The sequence below is a fragment of the Barbus barbus genome (genome assembly GCF_936440315.1).
Source record: "Barbus barbus genome assembly, chromosome: 6".
Lineage (NCBI taxonomy): Eukaryota > Metazoa > Chordata > Actinopteri > Cypriniformes > Cyprinidae > Barbus > Barbus barbus.
In genome coordinates, this window is record NC_136734.1 from 36,009,165 (window position 1) to 36,035,557 (window position 26,393).

General features: G+C 37.4%; 1 protein-coding gene across 1 annotated transcript in view; it reads right to left on the minus strand.

Annotated features, from left to right (window-relative positions):
• Window positions 1-942: 942 nt before the first annotated feature.
• Window positions 943-26,393, minus strand: part of LOC306871324 (carboxyl-terminal PDZ ligand of neuronal nitric oxide synthase protein-like) — a 48,397-nt gene continuing 22,946 nt past the window's right edge. Inside the window, exons 8-11 of the mRNA XM_079419155.1 lie at window positions 25,689-25,844; window positions 23,781-23,946; window positions 22,153-22,444; window positions 943-3,031 (exon numbers count right to left, since the gene is read on the minus strand). Coding sequence (XP_079275281.1) covers window positions 2,401-3,031; window positions 22,153-22,444; window positions 23,781-23,946; window positions 25,689-25,844 — 1,245 coding nt within the window. The 3' untranslated portion in view covers window positions 943-2,400. The remainder of the gene's footprint in view (window positions 3,032-22,152; window positions 22,445-23,780; window positions 23,947-25,688; window positions 25,845-26,393) is intronic.

The following is a 26,393-nucleotide window of genomic DNA, read 5'->3' on the forward strand; positions in this document are numbered from 1 at the left end:
AAAACATCATTTAAATGAAAATGAAGTGGACGGTAGGACGAGTTGAGTGATAATTAAATATAGTAGCCTAATTTGGAGAGAATAAAATATAGGTGTGAATGAAAAGTAGGTGGCAAAAATAAATGGTATAAGGATGTTCTAAATACTAAAAGTAACACATCATTTGCAATCTTTAAAACTATTTTATTTGATTATATTCTGAGGTATTGTAAAAAATTAAGCTATATTGATGAATTTTAGGAATAATTGTAAAATGAAACTACATTGAAGATTAAAATATCCTAAGGAAGCAGTGCATCTGTTTTTTTTTTTTTTGTGAGAATATGGAGAGTATCTTCAGTGTAGCAGTCAAGGGCCCAGAACTGCAGCTCACATGAGCCTAAATATTGATCGGTCTGAAGAGTCTCCATGTCCTTCATTTATCTCTTCCCTCTTCCTCTCTCAGTGAGCATGAAGTAAGAGGAATATCCTGTGTCTCTTGTGAAATGAGTATCATGCAGTAAAGGGATTCCCTTGTTGTAAGTGAAGTGGGAAGCAGGGAGTCCCACAGCAGGAGACACATTTTATTATGCCATTTTCATTCTGGGCACTACAGCACAAATACAGTCTAAGATCATGCTGTTTTCTCTAAAGGAGCAAAATGGTGGAAGCTGGTAGGATTCAATTCAATTCTTGAATTCTCCCCCCTTGAGCTCATAAATTAGCCACTTGTCAGAAAAACCTGCTGTCAGTGAGGAGTCTGAAAAAAAAATTCAGGTGTATGATTATTTTACTTTGCACTGCTTAATTTGCATAGGATTATTTAGTAATATTAAATATTTAACTTCTCTGAAAGAAAAAAAAAACAGTTTTAGTCTGTGGAAAATATTTTACATGTACATATTTTGGAAAAAAGAAAACTGAACTTTTATTTTAGAATGATGTTGCAAAAATAACTCACTTTGCATTTTAATCCACTTTTATTGCCACAGCTTCATTTCAATTTAAACAATACGTGTAAAACACCATTTATTTTTTCTTTTGTCATCTCCTTCCTCTCCTTCCCTTCCCTTCTTGTCATGCTAACCCGTATCAGCTAAAAGCACCTGCTCACACCATTGCTTTCAAAATGACATGTATCCCTTCGGTTCTTCCTTCTGCCCAACCCTCCTTTAATTCACCTCTTTTCATTATTTACCCTGATACATTATGCTTGTGATACACAAATCCACGGCTCTGTGAAACGCTCTGTTTCGATGTGAAAACATGAAAAACCGTTTTTCATTAACTGGCACACTTATTTCACAGTTTTAGGTCCTTGAAGTATTGAGTGTTCCAGTATGTTTAAAATAAATCCGACCATAATCTGTAGTCAATACATATTTATAATATTTCTAATGCGTGTTTGATTTAGATGAGATACTGTTTCAATATTAAGAAAAAGCACAGAGTTGAACTGACTCTGAAAACTGGGAATGACTGGAAGCACTAGGACTTGCTTTACTGTGAATGCTCAATTTTGTTTTAATTCCTAAGTAGATAATCTGGTGGTTTATTTGAAGAAAGGATCACAAGCACAACAGGGTGACACTAGTTAACTGAGAAAAGCAGTGAGATCTGTGTAGCGAGTACACATTCACAGGATGTGAAAATTATTGCATTTATTGCTAATGCAACACCTCTACTTTCCCTCTCTGTTTTTTTTCTTTGCAGCCTATCCACCTAGAAAAGGTGATAATGATCTTCCCTCATTTTACTTTGATTGGTGAAGCATTAAAATCAGCGAGGTTCAGCCCTTCAGGTTGTCTAGACATAATCAAGTCCCTTATTTGTCTGCAGTCATGAATCCATTCAAGCTGCCATACTTAGTTATTCAGTCACACAGCTTACTGTATGAAATATAATGTGCAATTTGTGAATTCCTAAAATTGTAAAACCTCAATTTTTTCAGATTATATTTCCATGTGTTTCTCATCTATTTCTCACCAGTCATGTCTCTTTTGCTAAAATAATTCTGCGTTTCTTTGCTACATAACTGCTCTTTAGCATCCAAATAGCTTTCAAACAATATATAAATCAATTTGCGCTAATAATAATAAAATAGACTGAATTTATAAAACACATCAGCAGCACTAACAGAAGCAGTTCCTATTCAGCTTAGTGGGAGCCAATGCACTTCATTCATTGCTAAAAATAACTATTAATTTTCAATCTAAAAAAATACACTCTATCCATCTGTCAATAGTAGTCTACTCTGTATCATACTAAATATTCTTTCAGCAAATTTTATAGATAAAATCATTTGAGGGCATGGTACAAAAATGGAGTCATTGATCGAAACAAGAAGCGAAAAAACTGTGTGAAATAATATTCAACATAACATCAGTGTGAGCTAGTGTCTAATATCACAAAGTTCAGTTCTCAAATATTCCTCCTTTCTTCATTATGTTTGTTCAACACTGTGGAGTTGTTATTATTGTGATTTCTCACATATTTTGCATGGGATTCTAACTCCTGCATGGGGGTGGCGACATTAAAGGTGCCGTCCTCTAGAAACTCATCTTCGCTTAGGCTTATGTGAAGGCAGGTGTCATTGACAGGTGAAGTGAACGGGACGGTTTGCTCATATCCCAGCGGTGTGGTAGAATGCGGTGGAGTCATTCCATCCACCGCTGGATGATCCTCAGGTAAGCTGCTGCAGGTACTGGATGTGGAGATGAACGCAGAGCTCTGGTCATCAGAGGGGTCGTCTCTGGATTGGGGGGATATAAGGGATTTGTAATCCGAGCGCACGCCAGAATCCTCGCTGGCTGAACATGACACACTGTTGCCGTTGGTGTGAGAATAGAAATCTCCAGGTGAAACGGAGCATAGCGTGATGTCAGGAAACGAGGAGCTACTGTTCACATTTGGGAGTACGTTTCCATTTACAGGTGTGGCTACAGCTGAAGATCTTGACTCCGCTTCGACACCCGGAGAGAGAGTCCTGTTTGAACGCTTGCGGTTCAGGGGCTGAGGTGGAGGGTCCAGTTTAGGGATGGTTTGTTTATACCTATGGACACAAAAAAGAAGCAAATTTTGTCAGTCAATGGACTTGTCAGGGTAACATTATTGAATAAAAATTACAGTACGTTTATCCCACCCGGGCAAAATGCAACAGTCAGATTTGTAAACAAATCAGTGTTTCTGAACAAATTTCACTTTTACGTGAATGAATCATTTTCAGTTTGCTTCCTGAGTGAACAGCGGAGGCGTATTGCTAGTGTCATGTGAGTCAGTGTTGTTCACACCATAGAAAGAAGGGACGAAAAAATAACGAAAGCAGTGCTGTTATTGTTAACTAAAACTACACTATTAAAAATAGCGTTTGTTAATAAAGCTGAAATATAAATATTAAATGAAACTTTAAAAAAAACTAATTAAAATATTTGTTTTGGCAAAAAATATAAAAAGTAAAACTAAAGCTAAAATAAAAATGGAAATTTGAAAATGACAAAAGCACATACATTCACTAAAATTAAAAGAAATGTCAAAATAATAATAATATATAAATAACATTAAAATAATACTGATTCAAATCTAAGGTTGTTACTAAAGCAAAACACACACACACACACACACATATATATATATATATATATATATTAGGATTTTGTTGTCTTTTTAATAACTTGATAAATGTCACGAAGATAGAAGGTAGAAGACAATATATTAAATAAATACAACAGATCTGCTTGTCATTTGTGGGGAAAATATTTATTATGCTTATATTTATGCATTGTGGAATCTCTTTGTAGGCATGCAAATAAATTAAATATGACTCTGTGTTTCTTAATAAACCAGCTAAGTTAATCTTTCAGTGACATACCGAGATACTTCAATAAACAAATAAGTGAACAAACCTTTTTAGTGAACCAAAATTACAGGGATCAATCAAACTCCCCACCACTACTGCTACAGTATGCAACATGACACTCTCACAGCCAAAAAAATTAAGTATTTAATGATTAAATGTACAGTTATGTGGATTTGGGACCAATGAGATTTCAGTAGGCCGGGCTACACAGCACAGCACTGTAGAAATAGAACCCAGTTAAAATATCCCATTGCTTGTCATGATTTCAGATAATTAGCAGTTGATACATATATGAAAGCCTTTAATCACTTATCATAGCGTGTCAGGTCAGGACATTGTGTCAGAACTGTAGGGAAATCACAGCAGGGAGATGGGATTGTGTGGTGAACAGTTGCTGAATCATCAAAAAGAGCTCATACACAATTCTTTAAGACAGCCTCTATTCTGCATGTGCTTGCGTGTGTGCACTTATCTCTGTCCCACAGTTCCCCTGCTGGGTGAATTAAGTAGAAAAAGAGAGGGGGAGAGAGAAAAGAGAGGGGGAGAGAGAAAATGGGAGATAGAGCTGCAGGTTCTTGTATTGATGGCTCTACTAAAAATAACTGCAATGCAGTCACTCAGCATGGGACAGAGAAAGCACAACATAAGACTCTGTCTATCTCTTCTTTCACTTATACACATTCAAACACATGCAAGCTACGTGATGTGCAGAAATGTAAATAAATACTTTAAACACATAGCTGGTAGATGCGTACAGTTTCTGCCTGCGTAAAAGTTGCCATAATGCTCGTGTGGGTGGTTGTCAGAGTGCAGTTTCTAAGATGGATGAAGTGCTTTTTCATGTGTTGCTATGCAGTTGCTAGGTGGCTAGTCAGTGATTGGTTATTGTTTCAAGTTAAAAGAACCCACCCCCTACATCTCTATGATGTTCTGTTCTCTAGACACGACTCAAGAGCTGCCTTCATTGTGTATGATTTTTTTTTTTCTAAAATTTTTAGAATCATGAATTTTTCAATCAGCCAAACAAGGTGGGTGTTTGGTCAAATCCCTAATCCTATATGAAAGATACTTCATTGATACACTAATAAATACAGATACAATCCAACACTGTATAACTTCACATACAAAGCTACAGACTTTTGATATTGGATTTTCTTTCTGGAGTTTCTATTCCATTTTCTCTCTTTCCTCCAATTAGGATATGATCACATCAGCAATTCTGTCTAGCCCCCGATCCAAACGCTGTCACATCTCCTCCTCCATATCTTTCCAGAGAGCACTCTGCCTCCTGCCGTCTCTCCTCGTCTCAGGGGATCTTATATTAACTCATCTTCCTGTGGGTGTCGAAAAGTCTTGAGTAATTTCAATTTTTTTCCTTAATATACACCTCTCCTGCCTAGTATTGCAATGACTTTCAGAGTACTTGTGCTGTTATATATGTGTGTTTGTAAATGTGAAGAGCCCTTATAAAGCTTGCGAATAATGGAATGATATGTTGAATAGCAGAGGAGCTCTTGTGATGAAATGTCACACCAGACATTTAATAAGTCTAATAATATAACCTTAAGTCTTGTGTAAAATGCCATAGCATCAATAAAGAATGAGCTTAATTTATTTTTCATAATACAAAATCTCATTATTCAATGTTGCACTAGTTAAGCCGTTGCGGAGGCACAGGAGCTATGGATGGGGGGGGGGGGGGGGGGGGGGGGGGGGGCTGATAGATTGTGTTCATCAGATTAAATATTAAAAGCTCCCCGAGGGAGAGCATTAGACTTGCTCCTGATCATGGTAATGTGTGTGTATGTGTAGACAGATACTATTTTTATTCTTGAAGGGGAATTTAGCGTGTGAAGTCCACGTATGTGCATAATAAAGTGTCTAATAAAGTATTTAAACCCTGTTGACATTTGACAGCAAGAGAGCACAAACACATACAATAAACATTACTTCATAAATCTACTTTGCTAATGAGAGTGTATGCCTGTGTATTACATGATACAAGCCCTAACATAACATACAGTCCCCCCCACACACACAGACCTATTTGCAAAGTGTTATAGATGCAATGGTTTTCATACATAAACATTTTTAATACACACAGACACACAGACAAACACACACACACACACACACACACATGTTGGTTTTTGTGGTTTATGGGGACTCTCCATAGGCGTAATGGTTTTTATACTGAACAAACTGTGTGTGCTATTGCCCTACACCAACCCTACACCTAAACTTAGCCCTCACAGGAGACTTTGTGCATTTTTAGATTTTCAAAAAAACACTATTTAGTATGTTTTTTAAGGCTTTTGAATTACGGGGACATAGGCAGTGTCCTCATAAACCACCTTCATATTGTAATACCTCTGTCATACCCATGTCATTATACAAATTTGTGTCCTCATAAACCACATAAACATGCACACACACACAGATATATACAGTGCCCTCCAAATGTATTGGAACAGTAAAGACAAAATTGCTCTGCTGACTGTGGAGTCAAGACATTTACAAATATGATTAAAAGATGAATATGAGACAAAACTACAGAATGTCACATTTTATTATTAGACGTTTCAACACATAGATGTTTTACCAGCTAAGAAGTTCAGCACTTTTAGAGTTCATCCCTCTATCTGATGTGAGCATAAGTATTGGAACAGTTGCCTCACAGGTCTTTCTAAGTGATCAGCTGTGTCCTGTTGCATTAATTCTTCAGATATTAAAAGCAGGGAATGTGTCGTATCAGTTATATCCATTACTTCTGTATTCTGAATCTTGCATTCGATGATGACACACACAAACTTCAGTCTGGATAGCTTCAATCTGTTCCTGTCTGTTGTGCTGCTGAGAGGTTTGCGTTGTGGTAATATATACACTCTGTAAGTGATAATATATAACTTAATTTCTGGTATTATCAAACTAATCTAACTAATTTGATCGTTCGCTTTTTAAAACCGCAAGTGCAGCGCATCAGCTGGTTAGCTTGTTACTCGTGGCTCCATTCGTGTTTCTATTCGCGCCTATTATTGTTTTCTTTTTTCTCGCTCCGTTTTCATTTCTCTCTCGCTCCGTTTTTCACGAGTTCATCAAACAACAGTGGTAAGTGGTAAGTTAAGTTGGTATCATTCATCAATCACGGTGAGTAATGGCTTCTTCTCCTGCTATTGTTGTTTGCACTTCATGTCACATATATTTCACGTACAGTTTACCTCTCTCTGTCGGCGATGAGGGATTCACATGTGATAAATGCAGGGAAATAGTTAAGCTGACAGAGAAGATTTTAGAACTAGAGACACGCATCCAAACTTTAGTTGAGGATAGTAAGAATGTGAGGGCTGTAGATACTGCTTTGGATGCAACTAGCTCAGGGAGTAAGGCGGCCTAGTTGCTGGTCAAAACACCGCTCTTCCGTTCTGATCAGAACATCAAACAGGTTCTCCCCACTCAGTGAAGCACCCACTGAGAAACCTGATGAAAGTGCTCTAGTAATTGGCGATTCTATTGTACGGAACGTGAAAATAGAGACACCAGCCACCATAGTCCAATGTTTACCGGGAGCCAGAGCGCCTGACATCTTGGAAAATTTAAAAGTGCTGGCTAATGCTAAACGTAAATTCAGTAAGATTGTTATTCACGTCGGCGCTAATGATGTTCACTAAAAATAATGTTAAAGAGATGTGTGAACTTGCAAGTACGATGTCAGACACTGTAACATGCTCTGGCCCCCTCCCTGCTTACCGGGGCAATGAGATTCATAGCAGACTGTCGTCACTCAATGACTGGATGACTAAGTGGTGCCCGCAGAATAACATAGACTTTATAGACAATTGGACGAGCTTTTGGGGCAGACCTGACCTGTTGAAAAGAGATGGTGTTCATCCCTCCTGGGGTGGTGCCGCTCTTCTCTCTAGAAATATGGCACATAGTCTTAGAGTTCGTACTTGACTAACTGGGGCCCAGGTCAGGAAGCAGACAGACTGGCTAAACCAACCATCTGCTAGCCGCCTCACGTCACCGAAGTAAGTTAATTCTCAGCACAGAGAGACTCTTTCACCTAGATATCACACTATAGAGACTGTGTCTGTTCCCCAAACTAGAAAATACAGAAAACGTCCAAACCAAATTAAGAGTAACAATTTAATTGATGTTTAACAAATAAAAAATGTTTACAATACAGAGAAACAATTGATAAAGCTTGGCTTACTGAATATCATGTCCCTTTCTACAAAAGCACTTTTTTTTAAATGATTTGATCAATGATAATAATCTAGATTTGCTCTGTTTGACAGAAACATGGCTAAAACCAGTTGAATGCATTACTTTAAATGAGTCCACCCCCCAAGATTACTGCTATAAAAATGAGCCACGTCCAAAAGGTAAAGGGGGAGGCGTTGCTACAATTTATAGCAATATTCTCAGTATTTCCCGGAGGGCAGGCTTTAAGTATAACTGGTTTGAAGTTATAGTGCTGCGTATAACATTATCTAGAGAAACACGTGTTAGCGATAAATCCCCTGTGATGTTTGTACTGGCTACTGTATACAGGCCACCAGGGCACCACACAGACTTTATTAAAGAATTTTGCTGATTTTCTATCTGAGTTAGTACTGGCTGCAGATAAAGTCTTAATTGTTGACGATTTTAATATCCATGTTGATAATGAAAAAGATGCATTAAGATCAGCATTCATAGACATTCTGAACTCTATTGGGGTTAGACAACATGTTTCAGGACCTACTCATTGTCGAAATCATACTCTAGATTAAATATTGTCACATGGAATTGACATTGTTGACATTGACATGGAATTAGAATTGTTAGTGGTGTTGAAATTCTGCAGCAAACGATGATATCTCAGATCATTATCTAGTCTTGTGTAAACTCCATATAGCTAAAACTGTAAATTCTACTCCTTGTTACAAGTATGGTAGAACCATCACCTCTACCACAAAAGACTGCTTTGCAAGTAATCTTCCTGATTTATCTCAATTCCTCAGCATATCCAACAGCGCAGAAAAACTTGATGTAACAGAAACTATGGACTCTTCTCTTTTCTAGCACTTTAGATAGAGTTGCTCCTTTATGCTTAAGGAAGATCAAAGAAAACAGTCTGACTCCGTAGTATAATGAGCACACTCACACCTTAAAGAGAGCAGCCCGGAAAATGGAGCGCAGATGGAGGAAAACAAAACTAGAGGTATTTCGTATAGCCTGGCGGGAAAATACCCTATCCTACAGAAAAGCATTAAAAACTGCTAGATCTGATTACTTTTCGTCTCTTCTAGAAGAAAACAAACATAACCCCCGGTATTTATTCAATGCAGTCACTAAATTAACGAAAAATAAAGCATCAACAGGTGTTGGCATTTCCCAAGAGCACAGCAGTAATGACTTTATGAACTACTTTACTTCCGAGATCGATTCTATCAGAGATAAAATTGTAACCATGCAGCCGTTAGGCAAGGCAAGGCAAGGCAAGGCAAGTTTATTTATATAGCACATTTCATACACAGTGGTAATTCAAAGTGCTTTACATAAAAGAAAGTGAAATAGACATTAAAATCAATAAAAACATGAAAATAAAAATAATAAAAATAAGGAATTTTAAAATGATATAGAAAATGATTTAAAATAAATTTAAAGAAAATGATTATACATAAAATGTATTGCAGTCAGTTCGAACATATAGCACAGTGCTCATTCATCAAATGCACAGGTAAACATATGAGTTTTGAGTCTTGATTTAAATGTGGCTAATGTTTTAGCACATCTGATCTCTTCTGGAAGCTGGTTCCAACTGCGGGCTGCATAATAGCTAAAAGCAGACTCCCCTTGTTTTGTGTGAACCCTTGGTATTTCTAACTGACTCGATCCTAATGATCTGAGTGGTCTGTTTGGTTTATATTCAGTGAGCATATCAGCAATATATTTAGGTCCTAGGCCATTGAGTGACTTATAAACGAGTAAAAGTACTTTAAAATCAATCCTAAATGTAACTGGAAGCCAGTGTAAGGACCTGAGGACTGGTGTGATATGCTCAGATTTTCTGGTTCTAGTCAGAATCCTGGCAGCAGCGTTCTGGATGAGCTGCAGTTGTCTAATGGTCTTCTTGGGAAGGCCGGTGAGGAGACCATTACAGTAATCCACCCTGCTGGTGATAAAGGCATGAACAAGTTTCTCCAAGTCTTGATTGGAAACAAAACATCTAATTCTTGCAATATTTTTGAGATGATAGTATGCTGATTTAGTTACTGCTTTGACATGACTACTGAAACTAAGGTCTGTCTCCAGAATCACCCCAAGATTTCTGACTTGATTAGCTACAGTATCGCATCAGATAGTGCACTATAGATCCCCTGAGGAACAATTCCACTCATTCTCTACTATAGGAGAGGAAGAATTGTATAAATTTGTTAAATCATCTAAACTAACAACATGTATGTTAGACTCTATTCCATCTAATCTACTAAAAGAGTTGCTTCCAGAAATCATAGATCCCCTTTAGCTATTATTAATTCATCACTGTCATTAGGATATGTCCCCAAAACCTTCAAATTGGCTGTTATTAAGCCTCTCATTTAAAAACCACAACTTGACCCCAAAGATCTAGTTAATTACAGACCGATTTCAAATCTCCCTTTTCTGTCAAAGATACTAGAAAAGGTAGTATCCTGGCAATTATATTCCTTCTTAGAGAAAAATGGTATCTGTCAGGAATTCCAGTCAGGATTTAGACCATACTGAGACTGCTCTTATTAGAATTACAAATGACCTGCTTCTATCATCTGATCGTGGTTGTATCTCTTTATTAGTTCTACTGGATCTTAGCGCTGCGTTCGACACTATTGACCACAACATTCTTTTAAATAGACTAGAACACTTTGTTGGCATTAGTGGAAGTGCATTAGCATGGTTCAAATCGTACTTATCTGAATGCCATCAGTTCGTAGCAGTGAATGAAGAGGTATCATATCGATCACAAGTGCAGTATGGAGTACCTCAAGGATCAGTACTAGGGCCGTTACTTTTCACGCTTTACATGTTACCCTTGGGAGATATTATCAGGAGACATGGTGTTAGCTTTCACTGTTATGCTGATGATACTCAGCTCTATATTTCTTTGCGGCCCAGTGAAACACACCAAATTGAGAAACGGAATGCATAGTCGATATAAAAAACTGGACGAGTAACTTCTTACTGCTAAATTTTGAAAAAACAGAGGTGTTAATTATCAGACCTAAAAACCCCACATGTAATCACCTAGAACAATATCTAACACTTGACGGCTGCTCTGTCAAATCTTCTTCATCAGTTAGGAACCTAGGTTTGCTGTTTGATAGCAATTTTTCATTTGAAAGTATTGTTTCTAGCATCTGTAAGACTGCGTTTTTCCATCTCAAAAACATATCTAAATTGCGACCTATGCTCTCAACGTCAAATGCAGAAATACTAATTCATGCGTTTATGACCTCAAGGTTAGACTATTGTAATACTTTCTTGGGTGGTTGTTCTGCACGCTTGATCAACAAATTACAGTTGGTCCAAAATTCAGCAGCTATAGTCCTTACTAGAACAAGGAAGCACGTCCATATTAGCCCGGTTCTGTCAACACTGCATTATCTCCCTATCAAACATCGTATACTTTGATACTGTTAGGTGCTTTGACACAATCTGTATTGTTAAAAGCGCTATATAAATAAAGGTGACTTGACTTGACTTGACAAACCAGGATGAAGATGAGGGAGCTCACTTTGAGAGAAAAGTAAGCAATTTGGATGCTAAAAGAAAAGAGGAAGTCAGTTTGAGCTCTAGCAAAAACAAAGGGCATGGAGAAATCAAGAGTTTGGAAACCACCAGCGACACCAGCAACCAACAACGACCTGATCGACTGAGAAAACAACAGTAGTTGATGACAGACAAATCATAAAAGCTGTGAAAATGAATCCTAAAAGACGTGTCTGTAAAATCACCAACAACTACCAGAAAGCTGGGGTGATGCTCTGACAATTTACTGTCCTCAGGAGACTTTGACACAGAATTACAGATGCTACACAGCAAGATGACCTCTGACCAGCACCAAAAATAGAAAGGCAAGATTAGAGTTTGCAAAAAAGCACAAAGGTGAGTCAGAAGAGTTTTGGAACTGTGTTTATGGACCGATGAGACAAAGATGAACCTTTATCTAAGTGATGGGAAAGCAAAAATGTGGAGTAAAAAGGGAACTGCAAATGATCCCAAGTAGGGCTGTCGCGATTCGTCGATTTTAGGCTACTAGTTGATTTTCAAAATTCATCGACTTTTTGCCGGCTAACCGGCAAAATACCGGAAGTGGCACATTTCACGGACGAGAATCCATAAAACACATTATTAGACTATTTTAAAAGGCTGCATGATATATTAAACCCATTTAAAATCATAATTAAGCATAATTGTGAATTCACAAGTGCTATGATTTAATTAAATAATTATATGTGATGCAGTTCTAATACAGTATATGCGCTTTAATTATTTCCATGCGTGTAGGTTAAGCACGTGCGTCTCACAGCGGCTCCTTTCACAGTAGCTCCACAGAAACTGTTATCATTTACATGTGAAGCGTCTCAAACGCCTTCTCTGCATGCTGTTGTGAGTTTGTGTTTATTATAACGTTCATCTGGGAACGCAATGTGCGCCATTTCATCAGATTTGTGAGGTAAATCATTTATAAATCTACACAAACAGGAGAATACATCGCAATTTCAAAATAAAAGCTCAAACCCTCACTCTGAGTTTACACGGTTTGATGTCTACATATTCATTTAATTACAGTGGCTATAGCATTTCTGTCCTAAAGAAATGGACAAATATTAAAGATTAAGTGGACATTTTAATTAAATGGTGCTTGGTCAATATTAAACGAGGATTAGATCGCACAGTAACGTGTAAAAATAATCATCAGGCCACTGACGCTCCCTGCAGGCCTTTGTTGTAATGCGTAATCTACATTAGCTCTATTTTTTATAATACATTATGTACTTTAACAGTTTTGTTCAATAAAACTATATGATTTCTTGCTTTTGATACTTTATTTGAACTAATTATTATTGCATCATTGCTATTATATATGCATTTTAATTCATTTTAAAAGCTATTGTTCACTTACATCTATTTTTATTACTACAAAAAATGTATTATAATTACAGGGCCCTATGAAATCCGTTTTATTTCCAAATTCAGTTTTTTCCATTTAAATTTTTCTATACCCTGTTTTAATGGTTAAATTAAATTTTATTAATCAAAAAGTCTGTCTAATTAATTGAGTTTTACAGTTTTATCTGTACCAAATTCTGTTTTCCATTATTTTCTGGATTCAATTTTAATGGGTCCGTTAAATTTTAAAAATCAAAACCTTCTCCAATTAATTGATTTTATATTTTTTAAAAAAGTTTTAGTTTTTTTTTCTCTCTTTTTTTTTTCAGAAATACTGCACATTTACATTTTTCACCTAAATAAATTCTGTTAAATACTCCTTTAAAAGGTGTTTTTTTGATTATAATTTTATTATTAGACTAGAACACGTGATCTGTTCATTGTTCATGATCATTCTTACACTATAATACTAAACTTTGATTTCAGTGATTTAGATTGTGAGATGGACACTTGCTTCTTGCACTCTATGTTGCACTTTACTTTTGCTTTAAAAAGGATTTCATAGAAATTTGGATTTCATTTGGTTTAATAAAATATTCTTAAGTAAAATTGTTGATTTTTTTTGGGGGGGGGGGATTAATCGTTTCGATTAATCGACAAATTAATCGATAGATTAATCGAAATAAAAATAGTCGTTAGTGGCAGTCCTAATCCCAAGCATACAGCCTCATCTGTAAAGCATGGTGGAGGTGTTGCAACAATTGGACAAGCAACAATTGGAATTGCATTGGCTGCATTAAAGGCTGGGAAAAGTATTTCAAAGGATGAGAGCAAGAGTCTGGTGATGTCTATGGGTCACAGACTCACTGCTGTGATTGTGCGCAAGGGATCTGCAGCTAAATAATAGCTTTTAATCTTTTATATCTGCCTTATGTTCAACTGTCCCAATACTTATGCTCACATCAATGAGTGGGATGAACTTTAAAAGTGCTGAACTTCTTAGCTGGTAAAACATGTATGTGTTGAAACGTCTAATAATAAAATGTGACATTCTGTAGTTTTGTCTCATATTCATCATTTAATCATATTTGCAAATGTCTTGACTCCACAGCCAACAGAGTAATTTTGTCTTTACTGTTCCAATACTTACGGAGGGCACTGTATATATAAAATTGTATTTGCATTTCAGTGCATCCCTTATTTTTTTTAGAGGCCTCACAAGGTGATTTCAGCTTTAGTACAGTGTAGTTAAAACCTGACCACACAAGCGCACAAACACGCAGAGTAAATCCATCATTCTGGACATATGAGCTCATGCACACACACACACACCGCTGTAATCATCATTTATTTAGCATGTCATTGTAATTAAATAAAGTACAATCACTGTTATACTCACAGAAGGTTGGTAAAGTGTAGAAGAGAGGAGTGAAACAAAAATCTGCGATTTCAGACAAAGGAAGATAGGTCAGGTGAGGGCATGAGATGGAGAGAGAGCATCAGAGAGGGTTAGAAGATTAGAGAGGAGGAAGAAGGCTGTTACAGAAGGAAGTGGATAATCAGAAGGGGAGGCTCCTCACACGTGCACCTGAGCAGAGAAAAACAAAAATAAGTCTATCTTCCCTTTCAACTCTCACACTCACACAAACCTCTGCACCTAAACACCTTAGAAAACCATCTAGAAAATCATCTGATCTGACTCTCACTGCAACATTTTCATTGTACAATCCTGTCAAATGCACATTATTTGCTTAATTAAGGAATAATTTTTTAGACCCCAAACATCACTAAATGGAGGCTTTCATATTAACTCACTTTTGTGTACAATTTTCCCCTAAAGTTGACCTAAAGGCTGGAATACCACTACATGAACAAATTTGGGCATCATATATTTGCCCACTGTGTAAAAAACAGTACTCATACGCTAAAATATTAAGGATAACACACAATCAGACTACCATTCCAAATTCACACAGAAACATCCACCTCATTGCTAGCAGGCACATTACAAATGAAAAGTGTTCTAAAATGTAAAAATATGATAAAATGTCAAAATATGAAACTCTAAATGTCAAAATATGAATATATTCTCTGACTGGATGGAATCACAGTCTAAAAAAAAAAGAAAAAAAAATTGGAATCTGTGACCATCATCATACACTATTCAATTTTCATGTAAATTTTCAATTTTCACTATTCAATTTTCATGTCTCAGACTGCAGACTGATTTTTGGCAACTAGTGTTGATGTATTCAGACTGATAATTGGGGCACAAATCTGGGCAAAAGTCATGTACTGTATTACAACTTTACATAAACTCATTTACACACACACACACACACACAGACACTTGTGATAAGTAGCTAAGTAGCAGTAATCAAGCAGCGAGTGGAGATTATGGAAGATCAATGCAACACCAGATAGACTAATCCATGACATTAACACTAGAAATCCCAGAGAGCAGCCATTCGGCTTTTCTACCAATAAAACCCACAGGACAGCCGACGGGCTGGAAGGCTTTAGGCTAATATCCTTAATCAGCTGTGAACAGTTGCTTTTGTTATGTAAACAATGTGGGGCCATGCTGAGCCACTTCAAGGAAACTTGTGTTTCACTTTGCCATCTTAGGGAGAAATCAACACACATGTTTTTTTTTCCTTTGTTGCTGAGATTTATTGATAAAAACAGTACAAAATAAAATAAAAAAGAAACCAACCATTTGTACACATATTTACAAATAATATTAAAAAGTGAGTGAGTACATTCCAGCAATCACTCACAATCCTGGCACTGCCATGGTATCTCCCGTCTGCATTTACCACATGTGTATCTGTAGCAGTGAACACATCGCACAGTGGCATGATTGTTCTTGCATTGGTGTTTGACCTGACACATGGCTCTTTTTCCAGGGCTAGGTGTGGAGGGTTGTGTCCGAAGCAATTGTTCTTTTCTTGCCTTCTTCGCACACATATGAGAGCTAGCCAACTATCTTGCAAGCTCCACCAGGAAGTCCACCCGTCTTTCCTGCCTTCCGGTGCATGCTTGATACAGCACATGTGCATTCAGTGCTGCCATGTCAATCATGTTATAGAACACGGCAACTGGCCAGCGCCGTGTCCCTGTGCGGACAGTGTACTCCCGCACCATCTGGTCCATCACATCCATGCCGCACTTTGTGGTGTTGTAAAGGGTGACAGTGTTTGGCTTCCTTTTGGTGGTATTATCAGTCTGAATCACGCTGTGCATGCTGCTAAGAATGTAGACGGTCTTCTTCCGTTTGTAGGACGGGTTGTAGGGTTGTAGGACGTGATGCAATTGGTGACAAATGATCCCCACACACTGGAAATTGCAGCAAACTTATCAGTCTTTGCTCGATCACTCCGGGTGGACCTGTCATCAAAGCGTAGGTGTCGCATGATGTCTTGGAAGCGGTTTCGCGGCATTGTTCCAATGATATGTGGGTTTCCCAGGTTTGCTGACCAGCAGTCACGTAGTGATGGAACCTTGGTAAGCCCCCGCAAGATGACAATTGCAATAAATGCCATTAGTTCAGGGAGGGCCATGAACCAATGAACATGCTCCGTTTCCTGTGCATGTTGAATAGTCCATTCTTGAATGCTATGAAGCATGTCAAGAGTGATGAAACACAGGAAGCTCTGAAGGCGACTCGAGATACTTTTCCTGGCCTTAGCCGTTGGCTCTCCATCTGCAGCGTACGCTTTGATTGGGGTGAAAGGGAGACGCGTCCCCACCTGTTCTTCACGCCACACTGTGCCATCTTTCGCTGTCTCTGTCAGGTCAGTCCCCAAACGGGCTCTCTTTTTTAGTTGAGGAGCAGTCTCCTCATCTGCAGTGTGAACAAATTCAAATTGTGAGCAATGGAAAAGTCAAATGATATCACAAATGCATGCATAGATACTAATAATAATTCCAGTATCTCCTTCTCTGTATCGGAATAATGTCTGAAATATCTTCCTAAATAAAAAGATACAACTAAAGCAAAGAAACAACTAATAATGTTTTGCACTTCAGATGGCAGTGAATGTCTGCTAAGTAGTACAAACAAAAAAGTGGACAATACAAAAAAGGCAGAGTAAATATTTGTCACTCCACTCTGCTTTTTTGGTGTTTTCCACTTACTGGTTTGAAATGAAATAGGAAATAATATGAAATGAAACTTAACCTGAAGACAGATCAGACAGCTCTGAGTCCGAATCCGGCTGAAGTTCTATGTCTTCTCCATCTGAGTCACAAGGGTTTACTTCACTCAGGATCATTTCCAAGGCCTGCCGAGTGGTGAGTCTTCTCTGCATTTTCTACATAGCAGCCCTCCCTCCCCCACACATACAAACAAGCCACCAGCAACCATGCATTCAGCCCTCTCACACAAACACACTCAAACACAGACACTCAAACAAGCTCAAGATCACGCAGTTCTGAGGCCATGAAAGCTGTCTTAGTGCGCAGTGACCGCACTGAATTCATCTTAAATCAGCGGAGACAGTTTCTGGACAGGCAGATAATAAATCAGCAACAGCGCATGTAGAGAGGGATAAAACAACAGCACAGACACAAACAGAGGGGAGCAAGATGCAAGGAGTTTCAAAGCAATAAAGAAAGAAATGGCACTTATGATTGGCATAGGAGGGATGGACAGATTCCATCTCATGTAGAGTTCACGCTGACATTAACACCAGGAGTGACAGATAAATGAACAAATGATGGGCAGGTGCATAACACCACAGTCACAGTGAAGACTCATTGATGGACACACACTGAGCCCCAGCAGACACACACACACACACACACACGTCATGACACACTGAAGTCCTGTCTGACAGTTTCTACATTGTGGCTCTACTTCCTCATTATTTGTGACTGTGACGCAGGAGAGTTTTTAAGTATAAAACAGCTAAACTGTAAAAAACAGCTCATACACAGACTGCATATTTTTCGGAAAGTTAAATGAATTTACAAAATGCCACACTACAGTACAAATATAACAACAACACTGTCCAATTGACCGTTCGCAAATAGCTTGATTGACAGGTGATCTGACCAATCATAATAACAAATCCGCCATCTTGCCCGACAAACAAACCAGACGGGACAGTAGATTAACTTCGGTGGAATTAAGCTGAATTTTAAGCAGTTTTTAGTGTTACATAATCCTTCAAAAATCATTCTAATATATTGATTTGCTGCTCAAGAAACATTTCTTATAAGTATCAATGCTAAAACGATTGCAGATACATTTTTTTTTCCAGATTCTTGAGTTTAGAAAGTAAAACGCAGCATTTAATTGAAATAAGAATTCTTCATTAGAAATGTCTTTACTGTCACTTTTGATCAATTTAATGTGAATAAAAGTATTAATTTCTTAATAAAAAAAAATTATACTCTCCCCAATAAACTGCACTGCACTAATATTCTGATTATGAAAGTGGCATGTAAACACATTAACCTGATTGCAGCCAGTCATAACTAGATTAAGACAATTGTTCAGTTTAGAAATCAGAGACAAAATCAAAGACACCTATCTTACTTTTGTATGTAAACACCTTATTGTGAATATACTATATTTACTGTATAGCTGCATATGTTCAAATAAAAGGTGATTCTGGGAGATAATAGAAAGTAAAGTAAATTAAAAGTAAATTAACCAGAATATAGACAATGAAATCCAGGTGGTCATAATGAGCTAATTTGACAATGATGTAGCAATATTCATCGAAATGTTTGTTTTTATTATACTGTACAGTAGGTAAGCAGTACATTAGCATTCATTCTGAAAACAGCCACAAGTATTTCCTGTACATGCCCTGATTATATCCACCCGTGTCTTGCTAGTCCATTTGTTTCTATAGCGTACAGGCCTTTTCTAGTGTAGCCTGTCTGTTTACTTGAGCTCATTTTGGTAAGTGTTATAAGAATTGTCTTTCAAGTCAAGTCTAGTCAGAGGTCTTGTTATATCTTGTTTTGTTTTCATTTTCTTTGCTTTAATAAAAATAATGCAGTTGTGCTCAGTGCTGGGCTGGCGTTGTACTTTTGGCTACAGCATACTGTATCAACTTTCCTTTTAACCATAATACACTTATAGTGCATACTAAAAACAATACATGCTAATTAATAAAAAAAAAGAAAAAAAAAAGAAGTGCCCTTGTATGTATTTTCATGATGTGAGGATGTGTTATAGTGACTGCGTGCATATTTTTGAGCCTCTCCCTGGACCTGTGAATGTGTTGTCAGTGTATATAAATCAGTAAGTGTGTTTTTACTTGTGTGTGTGTGTGTACGCAAGTGTGAGGTTTTCTGCACGCTCTAAATTGCTCTAATAAAGTGTGAAAATGAATGTTTTCTGTGTGTGAGAGACTGCAGCTATCCACAGGGACACGATAATTGTAAAATAAATCACTCTCCCAGACACACGCACACATACTCTTGAATACATGTATAGACACACACGCAGATCGAGAAGCAAGCATATACACATGCAATCACAAAAACACATGCATGCTTTCACTCTTTGTGTTATATAAAAATTTAGCTATCTATTACAAATAACTAACCAATCAAAGCAAGATAACATCTCTAGCACAAGGAGTGGGTGTAGGTGTGTGCTGCTAAGCTCAACAACTGTTTACAGCTAGCGCTAACCACACACATAGAGAGAGTGATGAATGTGCAGTACCCAACAAAGGTCAAAATTTTCCATTACTATTCAAGGAAACTTGCCAGCCAAAAGTCAGTGTGGAAAAATTGCTCTCTGCCTTCTAATATACTTTCATTAGATTTGTTTACATTGCTCACAACCAATATCCATTCCGACAGGTCTGCTGCCTATGTATGGAGTGAGGAGAAGGAAGAGAGCGGAAAGGAGGGGGTCAGAGAGGAGGAGGGATTATGTGAACTAGTTTTAGAAACCCCAAACACCAGCCAAATGTGGTAAAAAAAACTAATCTTCACAAACATAAACATCTGCTCTATGGTTTTCAACATTTTGGAGAGTCTGAGACCCATAACGGCTGAAACTTTTAGTAGTTCTGTTGGTTTGTTTGATGCTGCTGTACTCTGTTCCACACACTGACACTCTCCAGATGTTGCAGCTCAGATTTCAGTATGTTTAAATAACAGGTCGGAAAGGAGCAACTCAACTGACTAAGAAATAGGAACGGGAAGTCGTGGCCTAATGGTTAGAGAGTCGGACTCGTAATCGAAAGGTTGCGGGTTCGAGTCCCCGGCCGGCAGGGATTGTAGGTGGGGGGAGTGAATGTCCAGCGTTCTCTCCACCCTCAATACCACGACTGAGGTGCCCTTGAGCAAGGCACCGAACCCCCAATTGCTCCCCGGGCACCGCAGCATGGCTGCCCACTGCTCCGGGTGTGTGTTCACGGTGTGTGTGTGTGTGTTCACGGTGTGTGTGTGTGTGTGTGTGTGTGCATTTGTTCACTACTCACTGCTGTGTGTGTGCACTTGGATGGGTTAAACGCAGAGCACCAATTTCGAGTATGGGTCACCATACTTGACAATACGTCACGACTTAGACTTAGGAAACTTTTAACACAATCAAAAGAGCTCTAAAATTCTTTCTGCATTTTTCTCTTTCTGTCACAGTCTTTTTATTCTTTTTTCTCAAGTCGAAAAGTTCGATATTTGTAAGATATTTTATGAAGCCTCTAATGGTTCTCAAGGCAGCATTTACTGCATGGCCATATTCCACATCCCTAATACATTTATTAAGCAAATACATTTTATTTATGCTTAAATTCTTGTTAATATACACTACCATTCCAAATTTTTATCAAAATACAGTCAGAGCAGTTATATTATTTCCTCAATGGAGTGTCTATTTACACTTAGTGCAAATAGCCCGCCTTGTTGGCAGAGGCTATTTACACCAACTCCGCCCTCCAACATGTGATTGGGATAGACAACATTATAAAAAACGGATCATCAGCTCCAGTGGCACAGAAGATAAAGCGTGTGCTGTGCTCTTTTTGACGTGATCGACCCAGGTTCGAACTCGCCTTTTGCCAAACCTTTTTTCTCCCTTTTGATAATCTCATATCACAACGTAAAGGCATTTATTTTCAATAAAAATGAAGGAAATAACCAAAACGTTGAAAGTAAAGTATCGGGTAGGGTTAGGGTAGGTGTAGGGAGGGCGTTATTGTACAATAAGGTGGCATCCATTTAATAATTTGAATTAAAATGATAATTTAGACTCAATACGTTCTTATTGCGTACTGTTTTATAATGTAATACAATACTAAAGTGCAAATAATTGCTACTATTTGCAACAAGTAGGCCTAGTATAGATAGCAGAAAATCCTGCTATTTTAACATAGTGTAAATAGAATCTATAGCTATTTGCACTTAGTGTAAATAGCATATCGCTAAAAATACTGATATTTCCACTTAGTGTAAATAGCATATCGCTAAAAATACTGATATTTCCACTTAGTGTAAATAGAATCCATTGCTATTTGCACTAAGTGTAAATAGCTTCTATCGCTAAGAAAATATGCTATTTCCACTTAATGTAAATAGCATCTATTGCTATTTGCACTTAGCCTTTACTTCATCAAAAATGCAGTAAAAACATGCAGTAAATTTAAAATTACTCCAGTCTTCAGTCACATGATCCTTTAGAAATCATTCTAATATGCTGATTTTAGTGCTCAAGAAACATTGTTATTATTAATACTGTTGAAAATGTCTGTACTGTGACAGAAAAGAATAGGAATATCAAAAGCATTTATATGAAATAGATTTTTTAAATTTTAAACTTTAATCACTTTTGATCAGTTAATGCATCCTAGCTGAATAAAGAATTCATTAAAAAACAAAAAAAAAAATCACTGAAGTTTTGAACAGTAGTTTGTGCGCGCACACACACACACACACATACATATATATATATAAATATCTGCAATCTGAGGGTGGAAAACGATAGGAAATTTACAAAATATCTTCATGGAACATGATCTTTAATCTTTAATTGATATCCTAATGATTTTTGGCATAAAAGATAAATCGATAATTTTGACCCATACAATGATAGAGCAGTTTTGTGGTCCAGGGTCACATATATAAATATATTTCAGTTGTAAATCTTTGCCAGACTCAAACTAATTTATTTGTATACAAGTCTATGTGCTATTGCCTTGTGTCGTTACCTCTCATCAAGTACTGTTGAATTCCGAGTTTCTAGCTTTGCAACTTCCCTTCTTGCTGCGTCCAGTCCTGCTTCACTTTTCGCACTCGCTGGCTTCACATTGGCTGTAATGGTGGGAGCACCACGCAGATTGAGCAGATTGAGGTAGGACTCAGCGTGGGAGGAAACAGGAGGTTTTTCTGGCTGTCCTGCTGGAGTGGAGGTGACGGGCTGGTCTGAGTGAGGTGTGTATAAGTTCTTCAGGTTGAGAGAGAGAGAACGAGGGGGCACGCTACTCCATGGTGATTCTTCTTCTAGAAGACACAAATTCAAATTTGAGACATAAAATCAAGGTCTTAAAGGGATACTTCACCCAGATTTCATCACAAACATCTTAATTCGTGTTCAGAAGATGAACAAAGGTCTTATGAGTTTGGCACAACATGAGGGTGAATAATTAATGACAGAATGTTCATTTTTGGGTGAACTATCCCTTTATCCCATAGGCACCCTGAAACAGTCAGGATGGGGATGTCATGCCTACTAAATGTTTTGAATGCTTATGTAAATGAAGCTTACAGTTGAAAAATCTATTGTTGAGAGACTGGCCGTACAGTAGCCCTTCAGTGACAGACACTCAAGGGCACAATGGTGACAGATTATTTCAATAACTCTCCAAATGACCAGTCATACCTTCCAGCAAGCACACCACCATCATCCCACCAGGCATAAGCATATGCATGCACACATACACAGATACACACTCTCTCTGAAAGAGAAAGTCGGCATGGAGCCCAGTGCTGATGAATCAAACTCAAACTCCTGCACTAAACTCTGAAATAGATTAGTGTACACCAACCAACTCAATAACACCCCAGCCTGCCAAAAAATTATGTGTGTGTCTATGACTGTAATAGAGCTCAACAGTATTTCTTCTTTAGTTGTCTGGAAGTATTTTTCCCATTCATTTTCTTTGTAGAAATATCTTAGCTATGAACCAAACCGAGTAGCTAAGAGATGAATCACAGCAATATGATGTAAAAAGGTATTTTCAGAAATCACAAAAATACATTGGTAAAGCACATATTTGACCATATTCCACATCCCTAATACATTTATTAAGCAAATAAATTTGATTTAAAAAGGACATGCTTAAATTCTTATTAATATACACTACCATTCCAAATTTGATCAGAAATACAGTAACAACAGCAATATTGCTAACGAACTTAAGGTTACACTTTATTTTAACGTGTCAATATTAATTAACTACATGCACTTACTATATGGTTAGGATTAGGGTGGTTTTTGGCTTATGGTTACTTGCATGTAATTATGCATAATTTATTGTTTTATAATAAAAACTAGGCCTAAACTTTTGAACAGTAGTTTAATTGACAATGAAATACTCAACTCATGAAGAATTGATAATAACCAAATCATAAACAATGCTACAGTATTAAACCACCTACATTTCACTGCTGGTTATACCCTGTATAATTGTGTATGTGACAAATAAAAATCTTGAATCTTGAAAATCTTGAATCTATGAACTATATTGGTTATTAATTTAAAATAAAATATATTTTAAGTTTGCTGCAAAATATTCAAATATTTGATTTGTTTTCGCGTGTAGAGAGACTGTCTTACTCTGTGTGGCTCCACTGACTCTGTTCTCCAGTTGGCTGAGGTGTTTCACCAGCAGGGCTGTATGCTGCAGTAAGTCTCGGTTCTGCAGCAGCAGCTGGTGAGTTCTGGCCTGCGCCTCCATGCGGGCAGCCGTCTCTGCGGCCAGCTGATCCTTCAAGAGCTGCACCTATAGCAGAGATACGCTCAGTCAAGAATAATGCCAGTCTTACTGAAAGCTACCATAACTTATGAGTTGAAGATTGTAGTGAGTGAAACCACTCTTAGTTCAGGTAATTGCAGTTGTATAGAGAGTTGATTCTCCAACTTTCTTTGGTGTATCAGTAGCAATGACAGATATTAAGCTTTTAATATATTATTCTATTAATTGATCATTTTCAAAGAATCTAAAGTGGCTTCCTGCAGTGGCTTTATTTAGTTGTCTTCAATCATTTGTGCAGCTGTTTGGGAGATTCAGCTCATAGGTAAGAAAGCAAGATCTTTTTAATATCTCAGTTGTTTCTCCTAGATAGCAATGAGACAAAAGTACAGAGAGCAAATAAGAAACTTATTGTGAGAAAAACAGCCCAGTAATCTCCCCTGGAGCAGTGGTTTCAACCTTTTTGACTCTAAGGCCCCCTATTGTCACGGACAGTATTTAAAGGTCCACAAAAGACATTTCTCAAATCAATTATAATTACAAAGCTGCTAATATTCAAATGCTTTATTTACTGAATATAGGATTAGCAATAAACAAATTAAATAAAATAATTAATGGCATAGCTGCTTATTTTCAAACTTTTGATTTACTGAAACTTTACTGAAACTAGGAGTGGCAAAATTTAAATAATAATGAAATTCCATAATCTAAAAAACTGAATGTTCTTCATGGTTTATTAGTTTCCATAAATGTTCCCGGTCTAGACATCACATCACTCTTACAGTACAGTAGATACAGGTTGAGACTCATGACAACCCTGATACTAAAATAAAACTGGTAATTGCTAAGGGAACAAATTAAAACAGGAAACATGATATTAGATTAAATCTTAATTTTTAGCTCTTTGTAAAAGGTTTGTTTTATTTCAAATAATTTAAAGTTGTCTTGCAGTCCCCTTGCAAGTGTGCTGAGGCTCCTGGTAGAGAACCAGTGCTGTAGGCTTTTTTAAACAAGATCTCAACAATATTAAAAACTGCTCAGATTTGCCAATAAAAAAAAAAACAAAACAATCAAATGTCAAATTTAGTTTAAATATAAACTCTGCTATACAAATTCATTTTGTCTGATTTGTTATGAAACATCTGAGACAAGGCTGACATCCAAAAGTAACCAAGTCTCCTGAGATATGAAAGAATAACAAAATTTTCCTCTGGGCGGGGGGTGATTGTACGTCAATCTCATTATCCAAGCTATTGCTATGCTGTAGCATGACAGTGCTGAATCAGAGCTGAGAGCACATCTCGGCTTCGGCTTCCTCTCTCTGACAGGACATTATAACCATAAAAGCATCTGAATCCTAAACAGTATCCCAAATGAGAACTAATATCATTAGTCGCCGACAGAATGACAAAAATGAACAGGCAAACGCAGCGAGATTATTGCCTCTATCAGCATCTTGTTCCGTCTCCCCATGTTTATCTTTGCTTCCTCATGGTTTAGAATGATTTGGGCTTATAGGGTGCGTGAGTGCTTTTTAACAAAGGCTATAAGTATTCATTTCAACAGAGAAAAATAAATAGGGTTATGCAGGAAATGCTGCATTTGGAGTTGCTGCAGTGTCTCTGAAATTGCTGGAGTAGGTGAATAGATCTGTACTCTGGGTGGAGAGCAGATGATTGTGAAACAGCTTGAAAATACAGAATCAACTGCTGCATATTTCATAGAGCTGTAGCACCTCCTAGAGCTAGAAAAAAGTACAAACAATGTCTTACCTGTGCAACAGCGATCTGTGTTTGCTGTTGCTGCTGTAGCAGCTGTTGTTGGAGTAACTGCAGGTGGTATTGGGTGGCCAAAGGTGTGAGAGTAGGAGAGCAAGGGCTGCTGGGAGATAGTGTGTAGAGAGAGACACCCTCCAGGTCTTGTAAAGACTGAGAGATAAAGAACGAGAATATGAGAGAGAGAAAACAAATGTTAACAAACTATTTGGGTCCTAAAACATTATCATTTGAAATATCATCTTCTGCAGTGTACAACTGAGGACTATGGGCTTTGAAAGCATAGTAAAGGGTTAATTAGTGGGCATGTGTTTTTGTACTGGGAGAGCACTTTAATATGAGGATCCACAGGAACAAAGGACACTTCAAGTGCTTTCATTAGACGAGGAACATATACACATAGGCACAACTAAAACACACACACAGAGAGAGAGAGAGAGAGAGAGAGAGAGAAACTAATTTTCTATAAGTAGCTTTACTCTGTCTGTTATAAAACGGACTAAGACAGAAACATGGCTCTAGGGATTTGAACATCAAAACACTCTCTGCTTTCTCACCTAATTATATTTTGGGTAACACTTCACAATACAGATGTACTGCATTTACTAACAGTTAAAAGTTATTTTTAATTAATGTTAACAATTACATTTTTTATTAAATTAAACCCTCACACATTTCCATAGACAATATTTATACATGACA